The 23,906-nt window shown below is 39.2% G+C and overlaps 2 protein-coding genes across 2 annotated transcripts; one reads left to right on the top strand and one right to left on the bottom strand.

Moving 5' to 3' along the window:
- Positions 1-5,912: 5,912 nt before the first annotated feature.
- LOC125261459 (gastrula zinc finger protein XlCGF7.1-like) lies at positions 5,913-8,786 on the bottom strand (the record flags this gene model as incomplete). Its single annotated transcript, XM_048180022.1, has 1 exon — positions 5,913-8,786. A coding segment is annotated over one exon (942 nt), but the record flags the coding sequence as incomplete, so codon positions are not given.
- Positions 8,787-8,821: 35 nt separating this feature from the next.
- On the top strand, positions 8,822-14,419 carry LOC125261441 (zinc finger protein 239-like). Its single transcript, XM_048179989.1, has 2 exons — positions 8,822-8,863; positions 13,386-14,419. Exons 1-2 carry the CDS (start codon positions 8,822-8,824, stop codon positions 14,082-14,084), a joined length of 741 nt encoding a protein of 246 aa, XP_048035946.1. The 3' UTR covers positions 14,085-14,419.
- Positions 14,420-23,906: the final 9,487 nt, after the last annotated feature.

Below are 23,906 nucleotides of genomic sequence, written 5' to 3'. Positions count from 1 at the left end.
TCCACGATTGTGTGTAGGTCCATGTACATGTTGAGTCAGATCAAAAGTATTAAAAACAGTTGTGATTTCTTTTGCCATATTGGATTCTGCATTTTCTATGTGGATGTTAAAGTCCCCAGTAATAGCAAAACAGTCAAACTCAGAGGAAATTGCTGATAACAGTTCTGTAAAGTCCTCCACAAAGGCTGGAGAGTATTTTGGAGGCCTGTAGATAACTATAAGTAGAATGCGAGGAGCACCTTTTAACACAATACCCAAGTATTCAAAAGACAAGTAATCACCAAATGACACTTGCTTGCATTGATAGACATCTTTAAATAGAGCAGCAACACCTCCACCTCTCCTAACAGCTCTGCAGACACTCATAAAATTAAAGTTAGGAGGGGCCGTTTCATTCAGGATTGTTGCACTGTCAGCTGTCTTCAAGCCATGTTTCATTTAGAAGAATAAAATCTAGGTTGTTTGTGGTTATTAAGTCATTGACTAGAAGTGATTTATTTTTAAGTGAGCGGATGTTTAAAAGTGCTAACTTAACAGTCTTACTTTCTGTCTCTACAGTAATCTTAGTTTGACGTGTAATAGGTAGCAGATTAAATGGGTTTGCCAAACGGTTTGAAAAGGCTTTTTTTCACGTAATAAAACAGAAATAGAGAAAGCTACAGGCACACTGGTTTCCCACTTGTTCTGTAAACATTTGATTAAGTCACTGTTATCATAGCGGGGACCCGACACACATCACTGAGAGCTGTTATCGGTTGTTTTTGGTTCACCTAGAACAGATGGAGGAGGTTGAGGGCCCTGGCGTTGTGGCAGGGGCCGAAGAGCTCTCGCAGGAGGAGGGGGAGGGCGAGCTGGGCCCACAAGCTTTGGTGGTTTCGGGGCTTGGCGCTTTTTTGTTGATATCTGGGGGCTCGCAGCAAAAGAGTGGGAGAGTTTGGTTCCAGCATACACCAGTTCCTCCATTTCCTCGGAGAAGCACAGAAGAGGGGATGCTGGAGAAAGGGATAACGTGTCCGGTGAGAGGGGCTGTTGCTCTGGTGTTACCGGAGGCTGTAATATGTTGTCCTGGCTTCCCTGGCTGTTTTCCCGAAAGTCATCCTTGGGTGCTGAATCTTGGAGCAGTTCTAACACGTCACTGTCTCTCGGTAAGCTCTGTGGGCAGGGCTCAGTCAGGATTGTGTCCTTGAGCAGTGGTTGTTGTGGCTGCGTGGTGTTATCATAGACCTTGTGGGATGTGTCAGCCGCATGTCCATTCAGGTGCTGAAATGAAGTCCTGTGGTCAGTTGTACTCTGTCCAGGTGTGTTTGTGCCATTCAGATTGGCACACACTGCTGAAGGATGATGGAGGGAGAAGTAGATATTGTCCTTTAGCACTCTTGAGCCCAGTTTGTTTGGGTGCAGGCCATCATGAGTGAACAGTTGTCTCTGACTCCAGAACAGATTGAAGTTGTCGATGAAATTCAGTCCTTTTAAGTTGCAGGTTTTTTGCAGCCATGTGTTAAGACCAAGCAACTGTGTAAATCTATTTGTTCCTCTTGCTGGGAGTGGTCCACTGATGAACGACTGAACTTTTAGTCTTTTAAGCATTTCAAAAAGTTAATTGAAATCCCTCATAAGGAGTTCTGACTGCTCCTTCCGAATATCATTCTTCCCCACATGGATGATTAGTCGATTTGCAGTCTTATATTTCATCAGAATGCTCTTACGTTCCCTGTTTACATCAGAAACTGTTGCTTGTGGAAGGCAGCATGTAGTTGTATCCCTACTGCTAATGTTTCTGATAATAGAGTCACCCACTATCAGAGTCCTGGGCTCGGCTGCTCTCTGAGCTTAGTGCCGCTGACTGTTCAGCCTTGAGCGGCAGTTAGCATCGGTGTTAGCTGCTGGCTGATTTGATCTGTGTCCGATCATGTTTGGGGATTCCTCACCCACATTCATTAACACTTCAAATCTGTTCTCCAGATGTATTGGCGGTGGTAGGGAGCTATTGTTTGGGGTAGAGGATGCTACTGCATTAATATGTGATACTCGTGACAATCTGATTCCTCGAGTGCCTTTGGGTCTCGCTCCCTGTGTGTGGCATCGATTAATATGTTGATCAATTTCGGCACTCAGTACGGTCTGTTTAGGGGCATTAGATTCATGGGACTCACCGACTGTGTGCTGAGGACGTCCATGATGAAGCTCTGTTGTGTGTTCCTTCTGGTTTGGTAGTCCCGCAAGTAACTTTGTTTCAAGAACTGCAATACTTTGTAAAAGTCTGTGGCAGTTTGTGCAGCAGGTAGATTCTTCAACCAGTGGAGGCATATTATTTCTAATCCTTTTGGATGTAGGCAGCTGTGTTTTCCCTTCTCCGGAAAGTAAGCTGATGGCTGCCGTCAGTGGGAGGCTGGTTGGATAAAAATTCCCCTTTTTTGTAGCAATTCTTCCAGTTAAAAAGATTGTTGGTGCCAAGATTTGTCGTTTGAGCACTGTGCCTATTTGCTTTAGTAAAAATTAGGAGATAAAATATAAAAGCAATAGAGCAGAGCGCAGAGCTGTAAGCAAGAGCGTCCGAACAGTAGCGAAGCAGGAAGCAGAATCTGCTCAATCCTAGGATCTACAACATGACAATAGGTCTATGTGGAATAGAAACTCATACATGTTATTCTGCTTAAGTCACAACCCCAGAAGTGGGAGTGGGAAAAATCCAAGGGCGGCCTGTCAAGGCCACTCACCTTGAACACCGATCTTGATGGGAGCAAGAAACAACCACACAACAGCAACAGCAGATAAGACTGTAAAGTGCCCACATAACAGTCCACCTAATACAATCCAACAAGCAGTGTACTCAGTAAAAGCACCTTTTACTCTTTAAAGCAAGAGGAGTACAACATATGCCATCATGATCTAAAAGAGGCCCAAAAACAGGCCTACAACTTCAGACAGACACATGGCGTCAGTATAATACTCTGAGAGAGGCCTTATCTAGGGCCTACTCTTAGTAGAAGCAGTCGTGGCCAGTGGCGGTGATGGGCTTATACAACAAAACCAACACAGAACTGTGCCAACAAGTAATCTGAAAGGAGGCCTACAGCTTCAACAACACGTAAAATAAAAGGAGCCCTACAACTTCAACAACACATGGCGCCAGCTAGTGGTTATAAAGGGGACCAAGCTCAAAGGGGACCAGCTCTAAACCCAACAAACAGTTGTGGAAAACTAGCTTAACACAACCTGAGCTAAATCTACAAATTCCAACCGGCAATGTACCAGAATTTACACAATTACAGGGGCACAATGAAATGCTATCATGGTCTAAGGGAGGCCTACAAATTGCCTACTACCTCAAACAGACGCGAGCATAGACCTGTTGCAGTGCTAAACTAAGTGAGCAAAACTCATGACCATATACTAACAACACTTGTAAACACAAGCTGCTAAACTAGAAGGAGGCCTACAGCTCCTACAGTTATAAGCAATATAACTGTTGTGGCAATGTTTAAGCTAGCGGGAGCTAACAGAAACCAAACTGAAAGCGAGGTTCTCTACACTCAACCTGACTGTGCACTCCAACAGGTGATGCACTCAGTGAAACACCACAAACCCTAACTGGGGAGTACAGTAGTCACCATGCTTTTAAATAGAGGCTAACACAAGTCTACTATTACGAGAACAGGTGCTAAACTGTGGCAGCACTAGAGAAAAGCTCACATACATGTAGGGCAACAGCCAGAACCCAAAGCAAACATAACGCTTTGCAAATAAGTGCTATCCTGTAAAGGATAAATGCTCTCACCAAACAGAATTCTAGATCTGTTCTGAACCCCAGAGAATGGAGGCAAAAAAGCTAGCACTGTAACCCAAATTTGAATGTTAATTCAAAAGGCTCAGGGGAAAGACAAATTCATAGCATGAATTAAGTTCTAGAGAGTGGGGCCTAGCATATTTTGGCTTATACTAGGGCCTATAACATATTATTTCACTGCACACACTTATCTACGCAAAGATAAGGGCCAACCACCTGAGACCACTGCATCAAGGAGGCTCATAACAGCCTACTACCTTAGCTGCTAACCTCAGCCATTGCACCTACACAATAAACAAGGGGAAATGGGCATAAGGCCTAACAACTCCCTCAGGAGGAGGCCAGAACTAGGAACTATACAACCTACCAAGGGATAATAATACAAAGGGTGATTTATAATAATAAACACCTAAACCTAGTCCTAGCCTGGGCCACTAAGCTGTAGGCCTACAGGGCCACACGAAGCATAGCAATGCCTGGGCTTCACCTCTGAATTCCACTGAATAAGAGGAAATAAAGTGAAGATCAACAAGCAAACAATGTCAGGCGGCCGATTAAGGCCGACACTAGACATAAATAGTAACTGAACTGACGAGTGCTAACTCAAACTTCAAACTTCAGTTTGCCCAAAAACCCCTTACTTTTTCCGACTACATACTCAGGAAAAAATGTACAGGAGCACAAGGTCAACATATTTAGAAACATAAATATAGACCTAGCTTACCTTCCTGTGGCCAAAGACTCCTCTTTTCCTTTTCTTTCACAAAGGAGGATGGAATCTAGGGTTCTTTGAAGCCTAAAAGAGCCTCTTTTATTATCAAGCCAGAATGCGGGCCCTTAGAAAAATATTCATCAAGGGCCTAGCCATCAGCCTGACTGTTTAAGGAGCGCCTGAGTATGTTAAATGAGTCAAAACCCAGGAGGCGGAGGAAGAAGTGGCGAGGGCAGGTGTAAAATCGCCCTCACAATGAGAGGTAATCAATTACAGATGGTGCTGGCATCTGCGATTGATCACCTCCCTTAAAACCTGCTTCTTTCTCTTCGAGTCCTGCCGTCTCTGTGACTTGCTCCAAGAAGGAGGAGGCACCTGAGCAGCCATACTGGACCTCTGGCCATTTTAAAACATAAAATATAGACCCAGCTTCCTTTTCTGCGGCTCGAAGACCGAAGATTTCTCATTTTCCACATGAAAGGATGGAATTTAGGGTTCTTTTCAGCCTAAAAGAGGCTCTCATTATCAAAAGCGGGCCGTTAGAAACATAATCACTATGGGCCCAGCCATCAATCTGACTGTAAAAAGAATCTGAGCATGTTACATGAATAAAAAAATATATATATATATATATATATATATATATATATATATATATATATATATAGGAGGTGGAAGAAGAAGAGGAGAGGGCAGATGTAAATTGCAGCTGGGGGACTGATCACAAAAATCCCGTCTGTCTGGGCCCAGATTCAGATCTTGGGTGAGTTTCCCGAAAGCATCGTTGGTAAACCATGGTCGCAAGTCCCATTGAACTCTATTGGTAACGACGGAACTTGCGACCATAGTTCGCTTTGGGAAACGCACCCCTGAACGGCTAGGGTTTTTCCATGCCCTCCCGATCTCAAAAATGGAGATCAGGAAGGAATGGAAGGCTCTCTGGGCTGCAGAGCTATTGACAGAAAGGAACCGCTCGTCGAGCCGTCCGTGTGCGGCCCCTTTCTTAACGCGCCCCCAAGGCAGCTGAACATGCCCCCCAATGTGCCCCCAGGCACATTCTTTGGTTTTGTTTTTGTTTCTAATTTAATTTAACCCTGTTACTGTCTCCCAACCCTAGACTGTGAGAGCTTGTAACAAGTGGGGGCTTATCTGTCCAGTAATTGGCTGGTGGTAAGTACTCTTTTTCTCTAAAGATTGTTTGACCTGTTTTCGACTGTAGCTGTGGAGGAAAGTATTGTAAGTATTTGTAGCAGTGGTATTTATTTTGGAGTTTGATTTTACCGCATTTACTCTTTCTCCTACAATTGAAGCCTTTAATCGTTGTGATAGTAGAATTCTTTGATATTTCTGTTAAGAAAGAGGTCACAAAGCAAGTACTTAAGGATGACTTGTTTGAGAAATTAGTAAATGCGGGTATTTTGCCTAGAGAGTCGGAGGAAGGTGTTGAAGTTCAGTCTGAAGCATCATTTGAGGCTGAAGATGCGAATACCAACTCTGACTCTGTTATGTCTCAAGATCCAAAGATTGTGTTGAAGTTAAAGGAATTGGATCTTTTGATTAAAAAACAGGATTGTGAGGCGGAAATGACAAAGCTTAGAGTAGTGGAGAGGCAGGCTGATAGAGATATCCAGTTACATAAATTGGATTTGGAAGCACAGCATTTGACAGTAAAGCCAGTTCCAATTCCACATACTAGACCTACATCGGTCACCCTTACTGCTGGTAGTACAGACACTGAGGATTTTTCGCATGCACCCTCTAGTGATAGTTTCAACGCCAGTAAGTATATAAGACTTGTGCCTCCATTCAGAGAAACAGAAGTCGACTCTTACTTTGTTGCATTCAAATGTGTTGCTAATAAATTAAGGTGGCCGAAGGATATGTGGGCTTTATTACTCCAGTGTAGCCTTACAGGAAAAGGAAGTTTGCTCATCTCTACCTATAGAAAGCTCTTTTGACTATGACATGGTCAAGTCTGCAGTGTTACTAGCATACAAACTTGTCCCTGAGGCCTATCGTTACCAGGAAGTGGTTTCTTTTTTTCTTTCTAACATTGTTTTGGTAACTAAAAGTTATTGTATTTTCTTATATTAAATACATTTTATGTTAAAGGGAGCTGTTGGAGGGGGTGCCACTTTTCTTTTGTAATGTTTATGCCTGTTTTTGGTTAGCCAGGGAGAGAAGCCTATGTTGTGTATTTCTTTTACCTGCATATGTCATTTAGTTTTCATTCTAACAGTTAGTAATTCTTTTGTTTGTTGTTTTGGACAACTGTTTGCTTCCATTTTCCCTGCATAATTAAAATAAATTTTATATAAATGAGTGGCTCATTCACATTTCTGGGGCAGAGGACTGAAAGAAAACCACCATGTTCTTTGGTTTTGTTTCTCTTTCTAATTTAACTTAATCTTGTTTACTGTCTCCCAACCATAGACTAGGAGAGCTTGTAACACTTCAAATATAAAACACAACCCTGACTCTTTTTGTTAAATGTCAGTTTTAATGGTCAATAATAGCCATTATGGAAGTACAAGCAGCTACAATAAAAAATAAAGCAAACGATTCAGTCAAACATACAAAGTCAGTGCTCAAGTAGGCCACAACAATAAACTATAATGCCTAACTATATAAAGTTATGAGATTTCACTTTTAGTTCAAATTATAGATTCATGAGACCAAAGATCACCTGTTAAAATTACAAAAGATTAATTATATCTCATGTTTAACCACTACAGAAACACCAGAACCAGTGACAAATTTCAGAAGGATTAGCCGAGGTTAGGCTGTTCTCGGCGGGGTACATGAGCACCCAAACTCCAAATAGGCACTACTTTTAAAAATAAACCACAAATTTGAGCTTTAAACCAGTATATTCTTACCTGAAAAACTCTTTAAACTACATATGACATAATAACTGTAGTTATGTTTGAATTACACAGGTTTTCTGTTTTACTATTGACGCTTGCTGGTTAGTGTGCGATGCATTCTGGGATAGCTGGCTGTCTCAAGTCCGCACAAGTCACCTCTCGATGCATCCTCGATAAAATGGTGGATCAACAACACATACTGGGATTTGAACTGTACTTAGCTAGATGTGCACTTTGAATTGGAACAGTACTTGGGCAGAGACTGATGATGTTTCACACAAGTACAGACAAGAACACATATTGAAAAACGGCTAACTATGAATAAATGAATGAATGAGGCATGTCGGGGTCTCTCCTCATCCACAATCTGGATAATTCAACAGCAGCCACAGAGCAACAGCGCCAACTATATGTGGAGATATCTGACTGTTAAACTTAGACAGAAGAGACACTGTTGCTGAGCACAAAGATGAACTACTTATCGTGATTTCAGACTGTGGTGATGTGGTTTCTCCACTGCATGGATCTTCATGTGTATCTTCAGCTGATTTTCAAAAGAGAAACTCTTTCCACACTGATCACACGTGTGCTGCTTCTCTCTGCTGTGGATCTTCTCATGCTTTTTCAGAGATGATGACTGAATGAATCTCTTGTCACACTGTGAACACTTGTAAGGTTTTTCTCCGGTGTGGATCCTCTCATGTGTTTTCAGATTTACTGACTGACTGAATCTCTTGTCACACTGTGAACACCTGTAAGGTTTTTCTCCAGTGTGAATTCTCTGGTGCTGTTTTAAATGGTTTGCTGTAGTAAAAGTCTTCTCACACTCAAAGCACATGTACTCTCTCACACCAGTGTGTATTTTCTCATGTTCATTTAAATATGACAGCTGTGAAAAACTCTTTCCACACACAGAACATGAATGTGGCTTCTCTTTTGTATGAACTCTCAGGTGTTTCTTGAAGGTTGATTCCCAACTAAATGTTTTGCCACACTGATGACATGTGAACGGTCTCTCTCCGGTGTGGTTCCTCATGTGTTCTTTAAGGTTTGATGATCGCGTGCAGCTCTTCCCACACTGATCACATGTGTGTGGCTTCTCTCCAGTGTGAACTCTCATGTGAACCTTAAGATATCCTTTTTGTGTGAAACTCTTCCCACACTGATCACATGTGTGTGGCTTCTCTCCAGTGTGAACTCTCATGTGTTCCTTAAGATTTCCTCTTTGTGTGAAACTCTTCCCACACTGATCACATGTGAACAGCTTCTCTCCTGTATGAACTCTCATGTGAACCTGAAGATTTTGTTTGGTTGAGAAACTCTTTCCACATTGATCACATGTGAACGGCTTCTCTCCTGTATGAACTCTCATGTGAAGCTCAAGATGTTGTTTCTTTGAGAAACTCTTTCCACACTGAGTGCAGGTTGTAGATTTCTTGTCTCTTTTCTTTAAAAATGTCTTTTCAGTCTTTGAGTGACTCAAAGGTTTTTCTCCAGGTTTGTCATGATGTTCCTCCTCCACTTCGCTCACTTCCATCAGCTCTGAAATGAAAGAAAGTCATTTAAATTTCAAAATAATGATCAAAATAATTTAAAGAGAGAAATATGAAGTGAAAGGTCATAAAATTGAGACTTCCTGTGATAGACAACTGCTTTAAAATATTCAGCTCATTTTGATGCAGAGTTCTGAATGAATAAAGTATAACATTTTATTTGACAGGTAAAAATGTATCATGCCAGTTACACAATTAGACATTTAGAAGACAATTTAAAAATAAGAAATACATAACATCAATTGCTCAAAGCATAAATCTAAGCATAAGAAATGTATACCTGACTGAGGTATATTTTTTATGTAAAATAAACTTATTTTTATGTTATATTACTTAAGTAAAAAATAATTCCAGCAAGTTCAGGTAGCCAAAACCTAAAATTGTGGTTAAAATTACGTTAAATTAAGTTTCAGCCTATATTTCAGCCTATATGCAGTCGTTGTGTACTACAGCCATATATTGGCTATTGATATTGCTGTTTTGATGTTTTTATACCATCATATGTCACCAAAATTACCACAATTTTAGGTTTCGGCTGTTACTGTAAGAAGAGATTTTGCTCAAGTTACACTCAGAATCCTGTCAACCATTCTGGACAGTTGAACAGTGTTGAAAACTATTGAAAATGACTAAATTCTGGTAACACAATTGCAAATTGAGAACCGGGTATGAAAATGTAAAATATTTAGTTTGATCTGATGTTGACAATCAATATGAAAGTTTCTCAAACCTCCGTTTACTGATCTTTTGTTAGAAAATAACATTGTTTAATTTCATAGTTTAACTGTTTCTCTAAATGTGCAGAAGTGCTTGAATCTTTCTAACATGAATGTTGTTCAGCATCATGAATGAATGAAGAATAAACACCAACCTCTTTGTTCTTCAGTATCTTCAGTGTGTTTCATTCTGCAGGGTTCTGGATCACTCATGTTCTTTGCAGTTTTCAGCTCTTCCTGATGCTCTGATGCTCGTCTGATGGGAATATTCCAGCATTTATTGATGAACTGCAGTGGGAGGAGCTTCACGGATGATGTGACTGCTAAGGAAGGAGCTTCATTAAGTAAATTGCAGTGGGCGGGGCTTTGTTGACTGAACAGCAGATTGGCTGGAGGAGCTGATCTGCCCAAATCAAAAATAAATCAGTAACTGTGTTTGTTTTTATAAGGTTAAAATCATCAAACTCTAGTGTCTGTATCAAATGAAATGTACAAAAGAGATTTTACATAGAAAACCCACTAAATGAAATGTGTCTGTTTAATGTTTCAAATTACTTTTGTGAAAATAAAATATTTTAATGTCCCATCATCATTTAGTGTAACAGATATATTTAATGCAAAAAGGAATCAGTTATTTTGATCTGTACTTAATAAAAATATATAAAAGAAAAAGAGATCATACTAAATTTCATTATATTTTAAATGATTAAAAACTTCTTGCTGACAACTGAGTGAAACCTGGTGGTTTGAAGGAAAGTGGCAAAGAATAAAGATTTAAAATGACAATTAAATAGTATTTTGGGCTTCACTGTGATCCTTCAATACAGTGTTTGAATGTTGTCAAATGATTCTTGTTCTAAATATGTCTGAAATATGCTTTTTTTTCTTTTTTGCTATATTAACCCTTTTTGTATTTCACCCACAAACTAAATGCATTCAGAATTTATATCGGTCTATCGTAAAGCATCTGATGCTAATTCAGAACTTAATTCTGTTTCTCCATTAAAATATTGACAAATATCTAGAAAAGTAGTAAAGAACTGAAAAACAGTTCTACACATAAAGACAAAAATAATTGTTCATATTTGTAGTCAACAAATCCCCTCAGTCTGTTGAGAGTAATGAAATGAGCTTTAAGTGTCAATTTACAGCAGATCTGAAGACATCAGCATAATAAATGAGGTGAAAACAGGAACTATTGACATGAAATAAAGAGTGTTTTCAGCAGTTTCTCTGTTAATATTGATGATCCTCAGACTATCAACACTCATTCAACAAGACATTCAGATCATCTCACTTTATTCGGAGTGTTTGCTGTTAGAAACTGATTATGGAGTCTGAAAATATATGAGAAAAAACTATAAAACTGCTCTATTGAAAGACAATACTGTTATTTCTCACAATGTGACACAAATAATACAAAAACAAACACTAATGGCACTCATCTTCAACAACCACTACTGCTAAACATTTTACCAAATAAAAACAAAACATTTAGTTTTAGATAAATTAATCTGATTAATTGCACAATGTGGTGATTAATTAATCACAATTTAATCGCATGTCAAATTTGGCTGAGAAATTATCCCCAATAGATCATATAAGAGACAAAAAGTAGCTTTAAATATTTCATTTGATTCAACATGAGGGTGAGTAAATGATAATTATTAATTATTAATATGGAAATTTGTACTCTAAAAAAGAATCTAAAACTGCCAGTAGGTGGAAGTAAATGTCTAAATGAGTGAGTTATTGAGTCCTTTCCAATCATTCAATTCATTCAAACGGCTGATTCATTCAGGAAAGAAGTAAATGGCTCTCTTTATGAGTGCACCACTAAATCATTGATTCACCCGATTTCATTCAGAAACAAAACTAAACACTGTTTAATAACAACATCATACTAAATTAAAAGCAAAACCTTTATAATAGTTTTAGATGAATGACCATATTAATAAAAAACATGTTCCAGAAAGTGACAAAGTAGTTCCTTATGCAATGATGTCCATACAGTGAATGAAAGCTTTACAAAAATTGCAAATAGTTTAAGTAGAAATCTAAAATTTCTTAAGTTTTTGAAGTGAGATCTTTCCAGCAGGATTTGTGAGTCTGAGACGGGGAGAGTTTTCAGTTTCTGCACATAAAACTGTTACATGTTAAAGATCTAATTACTTTAACTTTATTTTACTTTATTATTACAATGAATCTTATCATAAAATCAAACCATGTTTCATAGTTATAGTTAATTCATAGTTATTAAGCAGCAGTGGTTGATGAAGATGAGTGTCATTAGTGTTTGTTTTTGTATTATTGGTGTTTTATCCATGTCATGTTGTGAGAAATAACAGTATTGACTTTCAGTAGAGCAATTTTATGGTCTTTTCTCATATATCCTGACTCCAATAATCAGTTTCTAACAGCAAACACTCAGAATAAAGTGAGATGATGTGAATGTCTTGTTGAATGAGTGTTGATAGTCTGAGGATCATCAATATTAACAGAGAAACTGCTGAAAACACTTTTTATTTCATGTCAATAGTTCCTGTTTTCACCTCATTTATTATGCTGATGTCTTCAGATCTGCTGTAAATTGACACTTAAAGCTCATTTCATTGCTGTCAATAGACTGAGAGGATTTGTGGACCTCAAATATGAACAATTATTTTTGTCTTTGTGCTTTTAACTGTTTTTCTTACCATTATCCATATTTGGAATAATTTTGCTACATTATATTCTGTTATCATTTATATATATAAAACAAACCCCATAACTGATATATTTTTATTTTGGCAGATCAGCTCCTCCCACACTGGGATTCATCATCAGTGAAGCTCCTCCCACTGGAATGCATCAATAAATGCTGGAATATTCCCATCAGATGAGCATCAGGAAGAGCTGAAACCAGTAAAGACGGAGTTTATTAAAGAGGACAGAGAGAACATGAGTGATCCAGAACCCTGCAGAATGAAACACACTGAAGATACTGAAGAACAAAGAGGTTGGTGTTTATTCTTCATTCGTTCATGATGCTGAACAACATTCATGTTGGAAAGATTCAGCTACACATTTAGATATGCATTTAATCTAATATTCAACAAATGGTCAGTAAAGTGAGATTTGAAAAATGTTCAAATTGATTGTCAACATCAGGTCAAAATACAGATTATTTTACATTTATTTTATATCTGGTTCAAAATTTGCAACAATGTAACCAACATTTTAGACATGTTTCAAAATAAAAAAAATAGTAATATCAGTAAACACCAAACTGCATCAAGTAAATTCACTTTCCAGAATGGCTGACAGGGTTTTAAGCTTGACCTAAGCAAAAGCTGATTTATAGTTACTGATAAAGTTGTATTTTTCATAAAATGTAGAAGTTATTTAATAGTTCTTACTACAGAAACAGTACACTACAGACAAATACAACAGTGATTTGTCTATAATGTTTTAAATATAATAATTGTTTCAGGGACATATAATAAATATATAAAAAGGCATCAAAGTGATCAGAATATTTTATAGCAGTTGTCTACTTCAGTACATAAAGATTCACTTTTATGTTCTTTCACTTCATAATCCTCATTTTGAATCACTTTAATATACTGAATATTAACTTTTTTTGTAATTTCATTGCTGATGGAAGTGAAGGAGGAGAGTGAAGAACTGAGTGAAGTGGAGGAGGAACATCATGTCAAACCTGGAGAAAAACCTTTGAGTCACTCAAAGAGTAAAAAGACATTTTTAAAGAAAAGAGACAAGAAATCTACAATCTGCACTCAGTGTGGAAAGAGTTTCTCAACCAAACAATATCTTGAGATTCACATGAGAGTTCATACAGGAGAGAAGCCGTTCACATGTGATCAATGTGGGAAGAGTTTTACATCAAAACAAAGTCTTGAGATTCACAGTGCAGTTCATACCGGAGAGAAGCTGTTCGAATGTAATGAATGCGGCAAAACGTTTCGCTGGGCATCAAACCTGAAGACACATCTGAAAATTCATACAAAAGAGAAGCCATATTCATGTTCTATGTGTGGAAAAAGTTTTTCTCAGCTGCCATATTTATATCAACACGAGAAAATACACACTGGTGTGAGAGAGTACGTGTGCTTTGAGTGTGAGAAGACTTTTACTACAGCAAACCAATTAAAAGTGCACCAGAGAATTCACACTGGAGAAAAACCTCACAAGTGTTCACACTGTGACAAGAGATTCAGTCAGTCAGAACATCTGAAAAAACATGAGAGGATCCACACTGGAGAAAAACCTTACAAGTGTTCACACTGTGACAAAAGATTCAGTGATTCATCACATCTGAAACCACACGAGAGGATCCACACTGGAGAAAAACCTTACAAGTGTTCACAGTGTAACAAAAGATTCAGTCAGTCATCATCTCTGAAAACACACGAGAAGATCCACAACAGAGAAGCGGCACACGTGTGATCAGTGTGGAAAGAGTTTCTCTTTTAAAAACCACCTGAAGATACACATGAAGATCCATGCAGTGGAGAAACCACATCACCACCCAGCCAGCAATGACATGTGGGGCCCAGATGAGGGCTTCATGGGCGGCAAATGTGGGCCCCATTATGGGCTTGCACCCGGGATCCACATTGGGGCAAGCCGTGGAAGCCCAGACGTACTAAAAGTGGGACCTGTAAGGGTACTGCATGGGTCTTAATTGGGCAATTCATGTCAGACCCATTTGGGCCCCACCTGCCCAAAGGGGTCCAAAGTGGGCTTTGCAACATGGCTACACAGATGGGCTTTAAATGGGATCTGTAAGAGTCTTATGTGGGTCCTAACTGGGCAATTCATGCCAAACCCATTTGGGCCCCACCTGCCCAAAGGGGTTTAAAGTGGGTTTGCAACCGGGATCCACATGGGGGCCAGCCGTGGATGCCCAGATGGGTTTTAAGTGGGATCTGTAAGGGTCTTATGTGGGTCTTAACTGGGCAATTCATGTCAGACCCATTTGGGGCCCACCAGTCTGAAGGGGTTTAAAGCGGGCTTGCACCCAGGATCCACATGGGGGCCAGCCGTGGATGCCCAGGTGGGTTTTAAGTGGGATCTGTAAGGGTCTTATGTGGGTCTTAACCGGGCAATTCATGTCAGACCCATTTGGGTCCCACCTGCCTAAAGGGGTTTAAAGTGGGCTTGCACCAGGATTCAACCATGAATGCCCATATGGGCTTAAAGTGGGCTCTGTAAGGATCTTATGTTGGTCCTAACTGGGCAATTCATGCAAGGTAAGCCCAACCATTCATTTAAGGAAACAATCTAAGAACAATTAAAAACGAAGAATGAATGTAAGTACAAGATAAATACAAGACACTTGATGCTTTGAACTGCAAGAAATATATTAAATTGAACAACAAAAATTATCTTTAAAAAACAATGTCACAACATACGGTAAACTAAAAAAAAATCTCTGAAAAAAACCCTCCAAAAATACAATACAAAATACACTCATTATATAATACATTGAACAACAAACATAATCTTTAACAATTTAAATTTTTACAACGTACCGGTAAATAAATAAAAAATATATATATTTTTTAAAAATGTCTGAAAAAAAGAAAACAAAACATCTCTCCAAAAAATACATCCAAAACAGTCATGGCGTTTGTGTTGTCGATGTTCTTTTTTCTCTTAGGGCTCTTGCAGCCCTCTCCCCGCCACGGTCACATCACATCATTATCCCAGGAACATCACGGTTGATGCTCATGATGCCAAACCACTCAGATGTTCCTGGGAGTCATAAGGCTGATATTAATTCAGCTCCATCAAATTGGCTGTGCTTGTTTTACTTTCATATACTTAAAATGTAGGTAATTATATTATTATTATACAATTATCATTTATTTAGCTCCTTTGTCAGAATATTTTACGAGTTTTAATAATTCTTATATTTTTATAATAAGATATCTGCAGCTATATTTGCTCTTTGGGTTATGCAAGCAAACAAAATTCAACCTTAGTCAATATTTATCCTTCATTTTGTATTAGCTGCTAGTGCAGTTGTAACTGCAACACTACAACTAACGATAGAAGCCAGCAAGATGCACAGGGAGACCGGGGAGACCGACATTATGATGTTTACAAGCCCAAAACATTTGAGACTGTTTGCTTACACATTTAGTTTGATTTGATTTGTTCCAATTTATTCTTAGAGCAAAAGGTGGGGACAGTGCAATATGTTGAAGTATGTGTTATGCAATATGTGCAATATGTTTTTATGTTTAAAGCATGAGGAAGGGTTCGGGACGGAACCAAACTCTGAATCTGATATTGACTCAGATGAATTTGAAGTGAAATAATGTCACCGTTATTGAATAAAAGTATATTGTGATATATTGATACTGAATTATTGTCCAGCCCTATAGCTAAACCAAACCCGCTGTTTTTCCTTTTGGTTAGATTCTACATCAGATTAAACAGCACAAACCAAAAATACAGACTACTGTACAATCTGCAGTGTTATTTTTATGGCAACATAATATTTCAATTTACCTTAATTTTATGGAAATTCGGCGTTGGTCGGAAGAAATATGCACTTCACCTCCAAGTCACAGCCAGCTTGCTTTCCGATTCTGAATGGACTGTTAACGTTTTGAGTGCGAAACACGGCCTTTGCATACAGGCCCCAGAGATGTCCGAACTGCCTGACCAAATAACAATTTAATACAGAAAAATTTGTAAATTAAAGGATATGTGAGAGAATTAACAAACGACTTAACTGCTTCGCTGGCTTCATTATGAATGAGCCTAATTAGGTGTTGTTGTGCATAACAGGCAGTGGTGGAGAGTACTGAAAATCTGTAGTCAAGTACAATTAAGTGCATTGCTAAAATATTACTCAATTACGAGTAAAAGTACCGGTGTTAGAGAAATACTCAAGTAAAAGTACAGTTTGTAAAAATAAATAAATAAATAAATAAATAAATAAATAATTTTAAAAAATTAAAAAGAAAATATTCAGAGTATTAGTTACTTTTAACCACTGATGTCACCGTCACTTCTCCAGACTAGGGCTGGAAATTGTGTGTTTTTCTTTACCAGAAGTTAACATGCCAACAATCCATTAATCAATAATTGATAAGATGCAAAACAAGTGTTTTTCCCTCATTTTTTTCTCATTTAAGTTTTTATTTCCTTATTAAGCAAATGTCTCCGGCAGACAAAAAACTAAATTACATGAGGAGCCACGACTATTGATTAAATATCCATGAATACATTTTTAACTGGTTAAATTCTTCATTCAGAATCAATGAAAGATCAATCATTAACGTCCTTTTTTTGTTTTGTTTTGTTTTCCGTCCTCATGACCCGGTTTTCATCGGCTTGTTTGCTATCAAATAACCTTACTGGCTACAAAAATGCAGATAAAAGGTTTGGATATGAATTAAAATTGTACTCAGTACTCAACTATGATTTTAAAAGTAACTTAGTAGATTACATGGATTAATGAATATTACAAGTAAAAGTACAGGCTTGAAAATCTACTCATAAAAGTACAAGTACCCCAAAAAACTACTTAATTACAGTAATCTGAGTATTTGTAATTAATGACTTCCACCTCTGATACCAGAAACCACTCCCCAAGCGGGTCTTGAATCTGGGTATCCGGCGTGGTAGATGGATGTGCAAACTGACCAAAAGCCAATTGGGTAGCAAAATGGGTCCTATGAGGCATCAGGGAGGGATTTACCCAACATTCTACAGGCAACTATATGTTATAAGCAACTTATGTTAAGTTAGCAAAATATTCATATAATATAAATATTGTAAATATTCAAATGCCAGCAGTAGCAATGCTGTCTCCTTTACACTTATCCCCATAAATCTGTCCCAATCTGGGTCACTGCACCAATTAAAGTGTTTATGTGAATGCTCCATGCACTGTCGGAAGGCTTTCTGCAGCTTTATTCTTTTACTTAAATTGAAAGGGCCTCTGTCCTTACAGGCCTACTTCTTTAACTACCTCAGCCCCTCCCTTTACCGTCTTAAACCATTAACCATGTATATGTCAATGCATCCTGAAGATCTTCAGATAGCCTAACCAAACAGATCTACTGTACCTTTTACAGCCAACACATCAGTCATTGTTGGTGTATGAGCTACACCTTGATAGAAACACATGCTACTCCTTGGTCCAAGGACATCTAACAACACAGAAGTGGCAGACAGATTGATGATGAGGCCTCCTGCAAGTCGTTTTTCTTCTTTTTTCCTCTTGTCCTGTCCAGCATCGAAGCAAGCAGAATGATGCTCTGTCTGCCATGTTGTGACGAGCAGATTTTGCTTTGCCAAGAGGAGCTTGAATGATAAGGCTCCCCTTGATATCCTAAGTTAAGCTTATTTTATTTTATTTTATTTTTGATGCTTGTTTGTAGATGAGCATTACATAATATTGCTGGACCTGAACCAATCACCCAAACCCATGGCCACTTGGCCAATAAATATGCCATGCAGGACCCATATATGTGTTCCCAGATCAAAGCCATGCCCATTCGGCCCATAAATATGCCATGCAAGACCGGTTTATATGTACGCAGTTCAAACCCATGGCCACTTGGCCCATAAATATGCCATTCAAGACCCATATATGTGTTCCCAGTTCAAACCCATGCCAACTTGGCCCATAAATATATCATGCAAGACCCATATATGTGTTCCCAGTTCAAACCCATGCCAACTTGGCCCATAAATATATCATGCAAGACCCATATATGTTTTCCCAGTTCAAACCCATGCCCACTTGACCCATAAAAATTCTATGCAGGACCCATATGTGCATTCCCAGTTCAAACCCATGTCCACTTGGCCCATAAATATGCCATTCAAGACCCATATATGTGTTCCCAGTTCAAACCCATGCCCACTTGGCCCATAAATATGTCATGCAAGACCCATATATGTGTTCCCAGTTCAAACCCATGCCCACTTGGCCCATAAAATTTCTATGCAGGACCCATATGTGCATTCCCAGTTCAAACCCATGTCCACTTGGCCCATAAATATGCCATTCAAGACCCATATATGTGTTCCCAGATCAAACCCATGCCCACTTGGCCCATAAATATGTCATGCAAGACCCATATATGTGTTCCCAGTTCAAACCCATGCCCACTTGGCCCATAAAAATTCTATGCAGGACCCATATGTGCATTCCCAGTTCAAACCCATGCCCACTTGGCCCATGCCTGTCCCTTATGGGGCCCATGTAATCAGCTCATATGGGCTTCCTATGTAGGACTCGTACTACAAAACCTACATGGGACCCGCTGGTTTCACCCAGCCAAAGCCCATGCCCACACAGTACCCATGGAACCCGTAGTTAACCCATCTGGGCCCCACGTGTCATTGCTGGCTGGGCACAGTCTGAAATCACGATAAGTAGTTCATCTTTATGTGCTGAGAAACAAAGTAGTTTCCTTACAGCCACAATAAGCGGCAGGACAGTTTGGTGGTTGCTTAGTGTCTGCTTGGAAAATCTGAATTTTCTCCTGAAACTACAACAGAAAGATCAAATCACTGTTGAAACAGACTGTATGGATTCTTCCCTTAAAGGTGCCCTAGAACCAGTTTTTACAAGATGTAATATAAGTCTAAGGTGTCCCCTGAATGTGTCTGTGAAGTTTCAGCTCAAAATACCCCATAGATTTTTTTAACTGCCTATTTTGAAGCATCATTAAATATGCGCCAATTAAGCACATGGCCCCTTTAAATTCTGTTTACATTTGATTCTGAATGAGTTTAAGGCTATGCTACATGGCTAATGCTACACTGTTGGAGAGATTTATAAAGAATGAAGTTGTGTTTATGAATTATACAGACTGCAAGTGTTTAATAATGAAAATAGCGACGACTCTCTTGTCTCCGTGAATACAGTAAGAAACGATGGTAACTTTAACCACATTTAACAGTACATTAGCAACATGCTAACGAAACATTTAGAAAGACAATTTACAAATATCACTAAAAATATCATGTTATCATGGATCATGTCAGTTATTATTGCTCCATCTGCCATTTTTCACTGTTGTCCTTGCTTGCTTACCTATTCTGATGATTCTGCTGTGCACACCCAGACGTTAATACTGGCTTGTCTAATGCCTTGAACATGGGCTGGCATATGCAAATATTGGGGGCGTACATATTAATGATCGTAACGTTACGTAACTGTCAGTGTTATGTTGAGATTCGCCTGTTCTTTGGAGGTCTTTTAGACAAATGAGATTTACATAAGAAGGAGGAAACAATGGTGTTTGAGACTCACTGTATGTCATTTTTCATGTACTGAACTCTTGTTATTCAACTATGCCAAGATAAATTCAATTTGATCTGAATCAGGACAGATTGATGTGTTTTACTGAAGTGTCTCTCTCACCTCTGAACATGCTCTCATGACTGTAATGAAAGAAAAGAAGCATTGAGCATCATTCATAATGTAATGACTGAGACAAATCAGACACAGTTATTTCTTAGTAAACCAATAGTTTTAAGCTCACTCTGGGGTCTGGCTTCCATCCCCCGAGAAGTTCTCAGTTACAAGTTTTATTGCACTAATAAATGCCACATGGAGAGCAGAGAAGAGACACACAAAAACGTGCATCTTTCCTGCATTATCCACACATAACACAGACTCTCTTGCATTAAAGTATAGACAGACTGTTCTATAAATGAACATGCACAGTCCCAGGAAATGGTATCCATTATTACCGTTGCTGTATTACAATCATTGTATTCACGTATGTGTATGTTTTATGATACATTTAAGGTAACTTCAATCATGCCATGTTTAGTGTCTATGCATTCGTATCGGGAAGATTTAAACGCTTGTGTATGCGGTAGGTCCATACCTGCGCAACACATAAGTGTTACAAGAATCTTTAATAGTTCTTTTTCAAAGACTTAGCTTGTTTATCTGCTTGGTCATAAAAGCCCCGACAAGGGGGTGTGTTGTCACCTGGAAATACAACACCTTCATTGGCTGCATCTACCTTAAGAGGTTGGACTTTGACTAGAGGTTAAAAGCTAGAGAACAATGCCACTCCCTCTCTTTTCCTTGCTTCTGAACGACCGAACGGACCTCCTTGCGGCAGGCCTCTCTAGGCCAGGCCTGTAGGCCTCTGCCTACAAACTAGCCATGTGCTCAACATCCAACATAGAAAAGACTGGCAACAACTTCAGATGAAATCCTCAAGATTTCTCCTCAACCTGGCGATCTGACGCTCCTCAGCCTAAAGGCATCTTGCAAGTATCGTACATTTTAACACTAAACAGCGATTTAGTATTAATTTGTAAGACTTACCTTAGCTATTGCTGAAGAAACTGATGATTCCTTTCCAGATTGTCTTTTACTTTTTCCTATAGCTCTAGTAACAGTACCTCTTCCGGTTCAACTCATTACTTATTCTTACCTACGTATGTGTGTGACCTTTGTTGTATGTTATGTGTTTGTTAGTTTAGTTATGTGTTTGTGAGTTAGTTAATAAAGATTGTGCACAATACATGTTTGGTTCTGACTCCGTCTGCTAATAAATTGCCTCTTAAGTGATTCAGATCCCGACTGCTTGCTCTGAGTAGTATGGTACAATAAGAGTGTTATTTTTACATAACCTGGAAATTAACACTTAGAATTAATAAACAATCAACACTGAGTGTTCACTGGACGAACAGGTTAGTTGATTGTAATATTAATCTTAATGTAGCTACATCCAGTTAATCCGATTAATGGATTTACATATTCATAATTAATCATCATAATGAGTTATGAATAATTATTAATATTTCCCCTTTGAGTTAATTCGCTACAATAATGTTAATGAACGTTTCATTGATTAACACTATATGAGTTTGTCTTCACATTGAACTGCAGCTCTAATGATTTATAGTTAATACCAAAGAACATATTCATCTGTTTTAATGTTTAAACAGAAAATATGATTGAGTTGTTTAGAGAGATTGAGTTGATTTACTCCATCTGCAGAATCACAGATGAATCTCATCTGTAAATCTCATGATTCAGATTCACACAGTGAGAAGTGATGAGAAGATCAGAAGAGAAAGAAATAACAGGATTGTAGGATTTGGACTTTTGAATTTTATCTCTAGGACTGTTGGAAAGGAAACACCAGGAACCCAAGAACTCAGTCAACCACAGTTATTTCCTTTGATGACTTTACTGAAGCATTTGTGTGTGGTCTGTAAAAAAGATAAATAACATTTACAATAAGTAAATTATACAGGCTTCAGATCCAATTATTTACAGTCCAACATAACAAACAATAATACATATAATGTGGAATATTACATGCAATTCACAAGTTCACACTTACAAATAATCAGATAGTAAATAGTATGTGAAGTAGTATGTGTATTTGGCGTGCTGTTCGAGGATTTGGCCCAAACCCAGAGTACTCCCCAAAAATTGCAAACCAATGCAGGATAGCAGCCGGAAACATTACTGATGACCCCCAAAAATTGCACTGCGTAGGCTGATTGTGCTGTTTGGTGGGTTAGTTTGAAGGGCCGGGAAAGTTCTCGTCATATTTGATGAAAACACTGCTGCGGCAGTGAAGGCGAGTTTAGACAGGGCTGAGGTCCTGCAGGAGTCGAGGCGACATCACTGCTGCGGCAGTGGAGATATTAGCCAGAGAATCTGAGCTCCTGCAGGAGCCAAGGCGACATCACTGCTGTGGCAGTGGACAAAATAGCCAGATGAACTGAGCTCCTGCAGGAGCCGAGGCGACATCACTGCTGCGGCAGTGGAGATATTAGCCAGAGAATCTGAGCTCCTGCAGGAGCCAAGGCAACATCACTGCTGTGGCAGTGGAGATATTAGCCAGAGAATCTGAGCTCCTGCAGGAGCCAAGGCAACATCACTGCTGTGGCAGTGGACAGAATAGCCAGATGAACTGAGCTCCTGCGGGAGCCGAGGTGACATCACTGCTGCGGCAGTGGAGAGAATAGCCAGAGGAGCTGAGCTCCTGCGGGAGCCGATGTGCCTCACTGCTGTGGCAGTGGAGATATTAGCCAGAGAATCTGAGCTCCTGTGGGAGCTGAGGCGACATCACTGCTGCGGCAGTGGAGAGAATAGCCAGAGGAACTGAGCTCCTGCGGGAGACGAGGCGACATCATTGCAGATATGTGTGAGAGAACGAGCTGGAGCTTAACCTAGCTGATAAGTGTTTGTTGGGAAGCGATTAGATTGGATGTAGTTCTTAAAAGCTTCTGATGACCAGCGATCAAGTGTTTGAATCTGATGCTGGGAGAGGCCTTTTTGGGTGGCTGTAGTTGCTGCTCCTATGGGGAATGGATTGTAGAGTTCTAGGGGAGGCAGCTTGAAGAATGTAGTTGGGAGGTGTCAAGGAGAGTTTTTAGTGGGTGGTTTATGGAAATATCAGCTCTGAAAAATAAGGTACCGGGGTTGGGAATGGGTCCATCTCTTATGCCAACAGCTTGAATTTCTAAGAGGATCTGATGTTGTTGGCAACGGAGTTTGGTTCCAAGACTGTAGAATTTGGTGGGATGGGCATCAGGTTGTAGTAGACAGGGTGAACAGCGTTTTGTTTGTGGGACAGTGAAGAAAGGCCGGGACCGAGGCTGTTAGCAGAGGCAGCCTCTTGCTCGGGTTGGCCCCTGGAGCCTGGGAAGGAACAGGGTGGTTAGAAAAAGAGGGAAGCTGGGGAAAATAGGACGCCTGGGCCTGCGGCGATAGCGAGGGCAGCCTCACACTATGGTCCATAGTTGAATTGTAGACAAAGGACAACAGAGAGGTAGGGTGAGAAATTTTGGGATGAAATGGCTGAGATGGCTAAGCTAGTAGTAATTCCTGTTTAGAACAGTTTGTACTGTTTAGGAAGGTACATAAATATCCTATTGATTACTTATGCCGTGAAGCCTGGAAATTAACTGTATTCAAGTTAAAGGGTCATGAAACCCCAGAATACATTTTTTGAGCAGTGAACAGATATGTATAGGCTGCACATCATTGAAAACACTGAAGGTACTCATTTTATTTAAAAATTATTTTTATTTTTATTTAAAAGTTAAAATTAGTTATTTTTGCATTTTTCAGAGCGATTTCTATCTTCCGGTTAGAAAAGCAAAGTGGGAGCAACGTCACAAAACCTGACGTCATCATTTACTACCTGCAAGATCCAGAGTCCTGGTTGGCTCCAAGTATGGGCTGGTTGAACATGCTGACGTCAACAGTTTCTACATTTATTCATGAGAAAAAGCTCATTCAATCCA

Source organism: Megalobrama amblycephala, unplaced genomic scaffold (genome assembly GCF_018812025.1).
Source record: "Megalobrama amblycephala isolate DHTTF-2021 unplaced genomic scaffold, ASM1881202v1 scaffold415, whole genome shotgun sequence".
NCBI lineage: Eukaryota > Metazoa > Chordata > Actinopteri > Cypriniformes > Xenocyprididae > Megalobrama > Megalobrama amblycephala.
This window is presented reverse-complemented; position numbering and strand designations above follow the sequence as displayed.

What these genes read in the sequence shown, in the direction of transcription:
- LOC125261441 (XM_048179989.1), top strand. Translation starts at nt 8,822, where the DNA reads ATGTCTTTTCAGTCTTTGAGTGACTCAAAGGTTTTTCTCCAG. An exon ending in ACTCAAAGGTTTTTCTCCAG is followed by an intron (nt 8,864 to 13,385) that starts GTTTGTCATGAT and finishes ACATTTTTAAAG; the next exon opens with AAAAGAGACAAGAAATCTAC.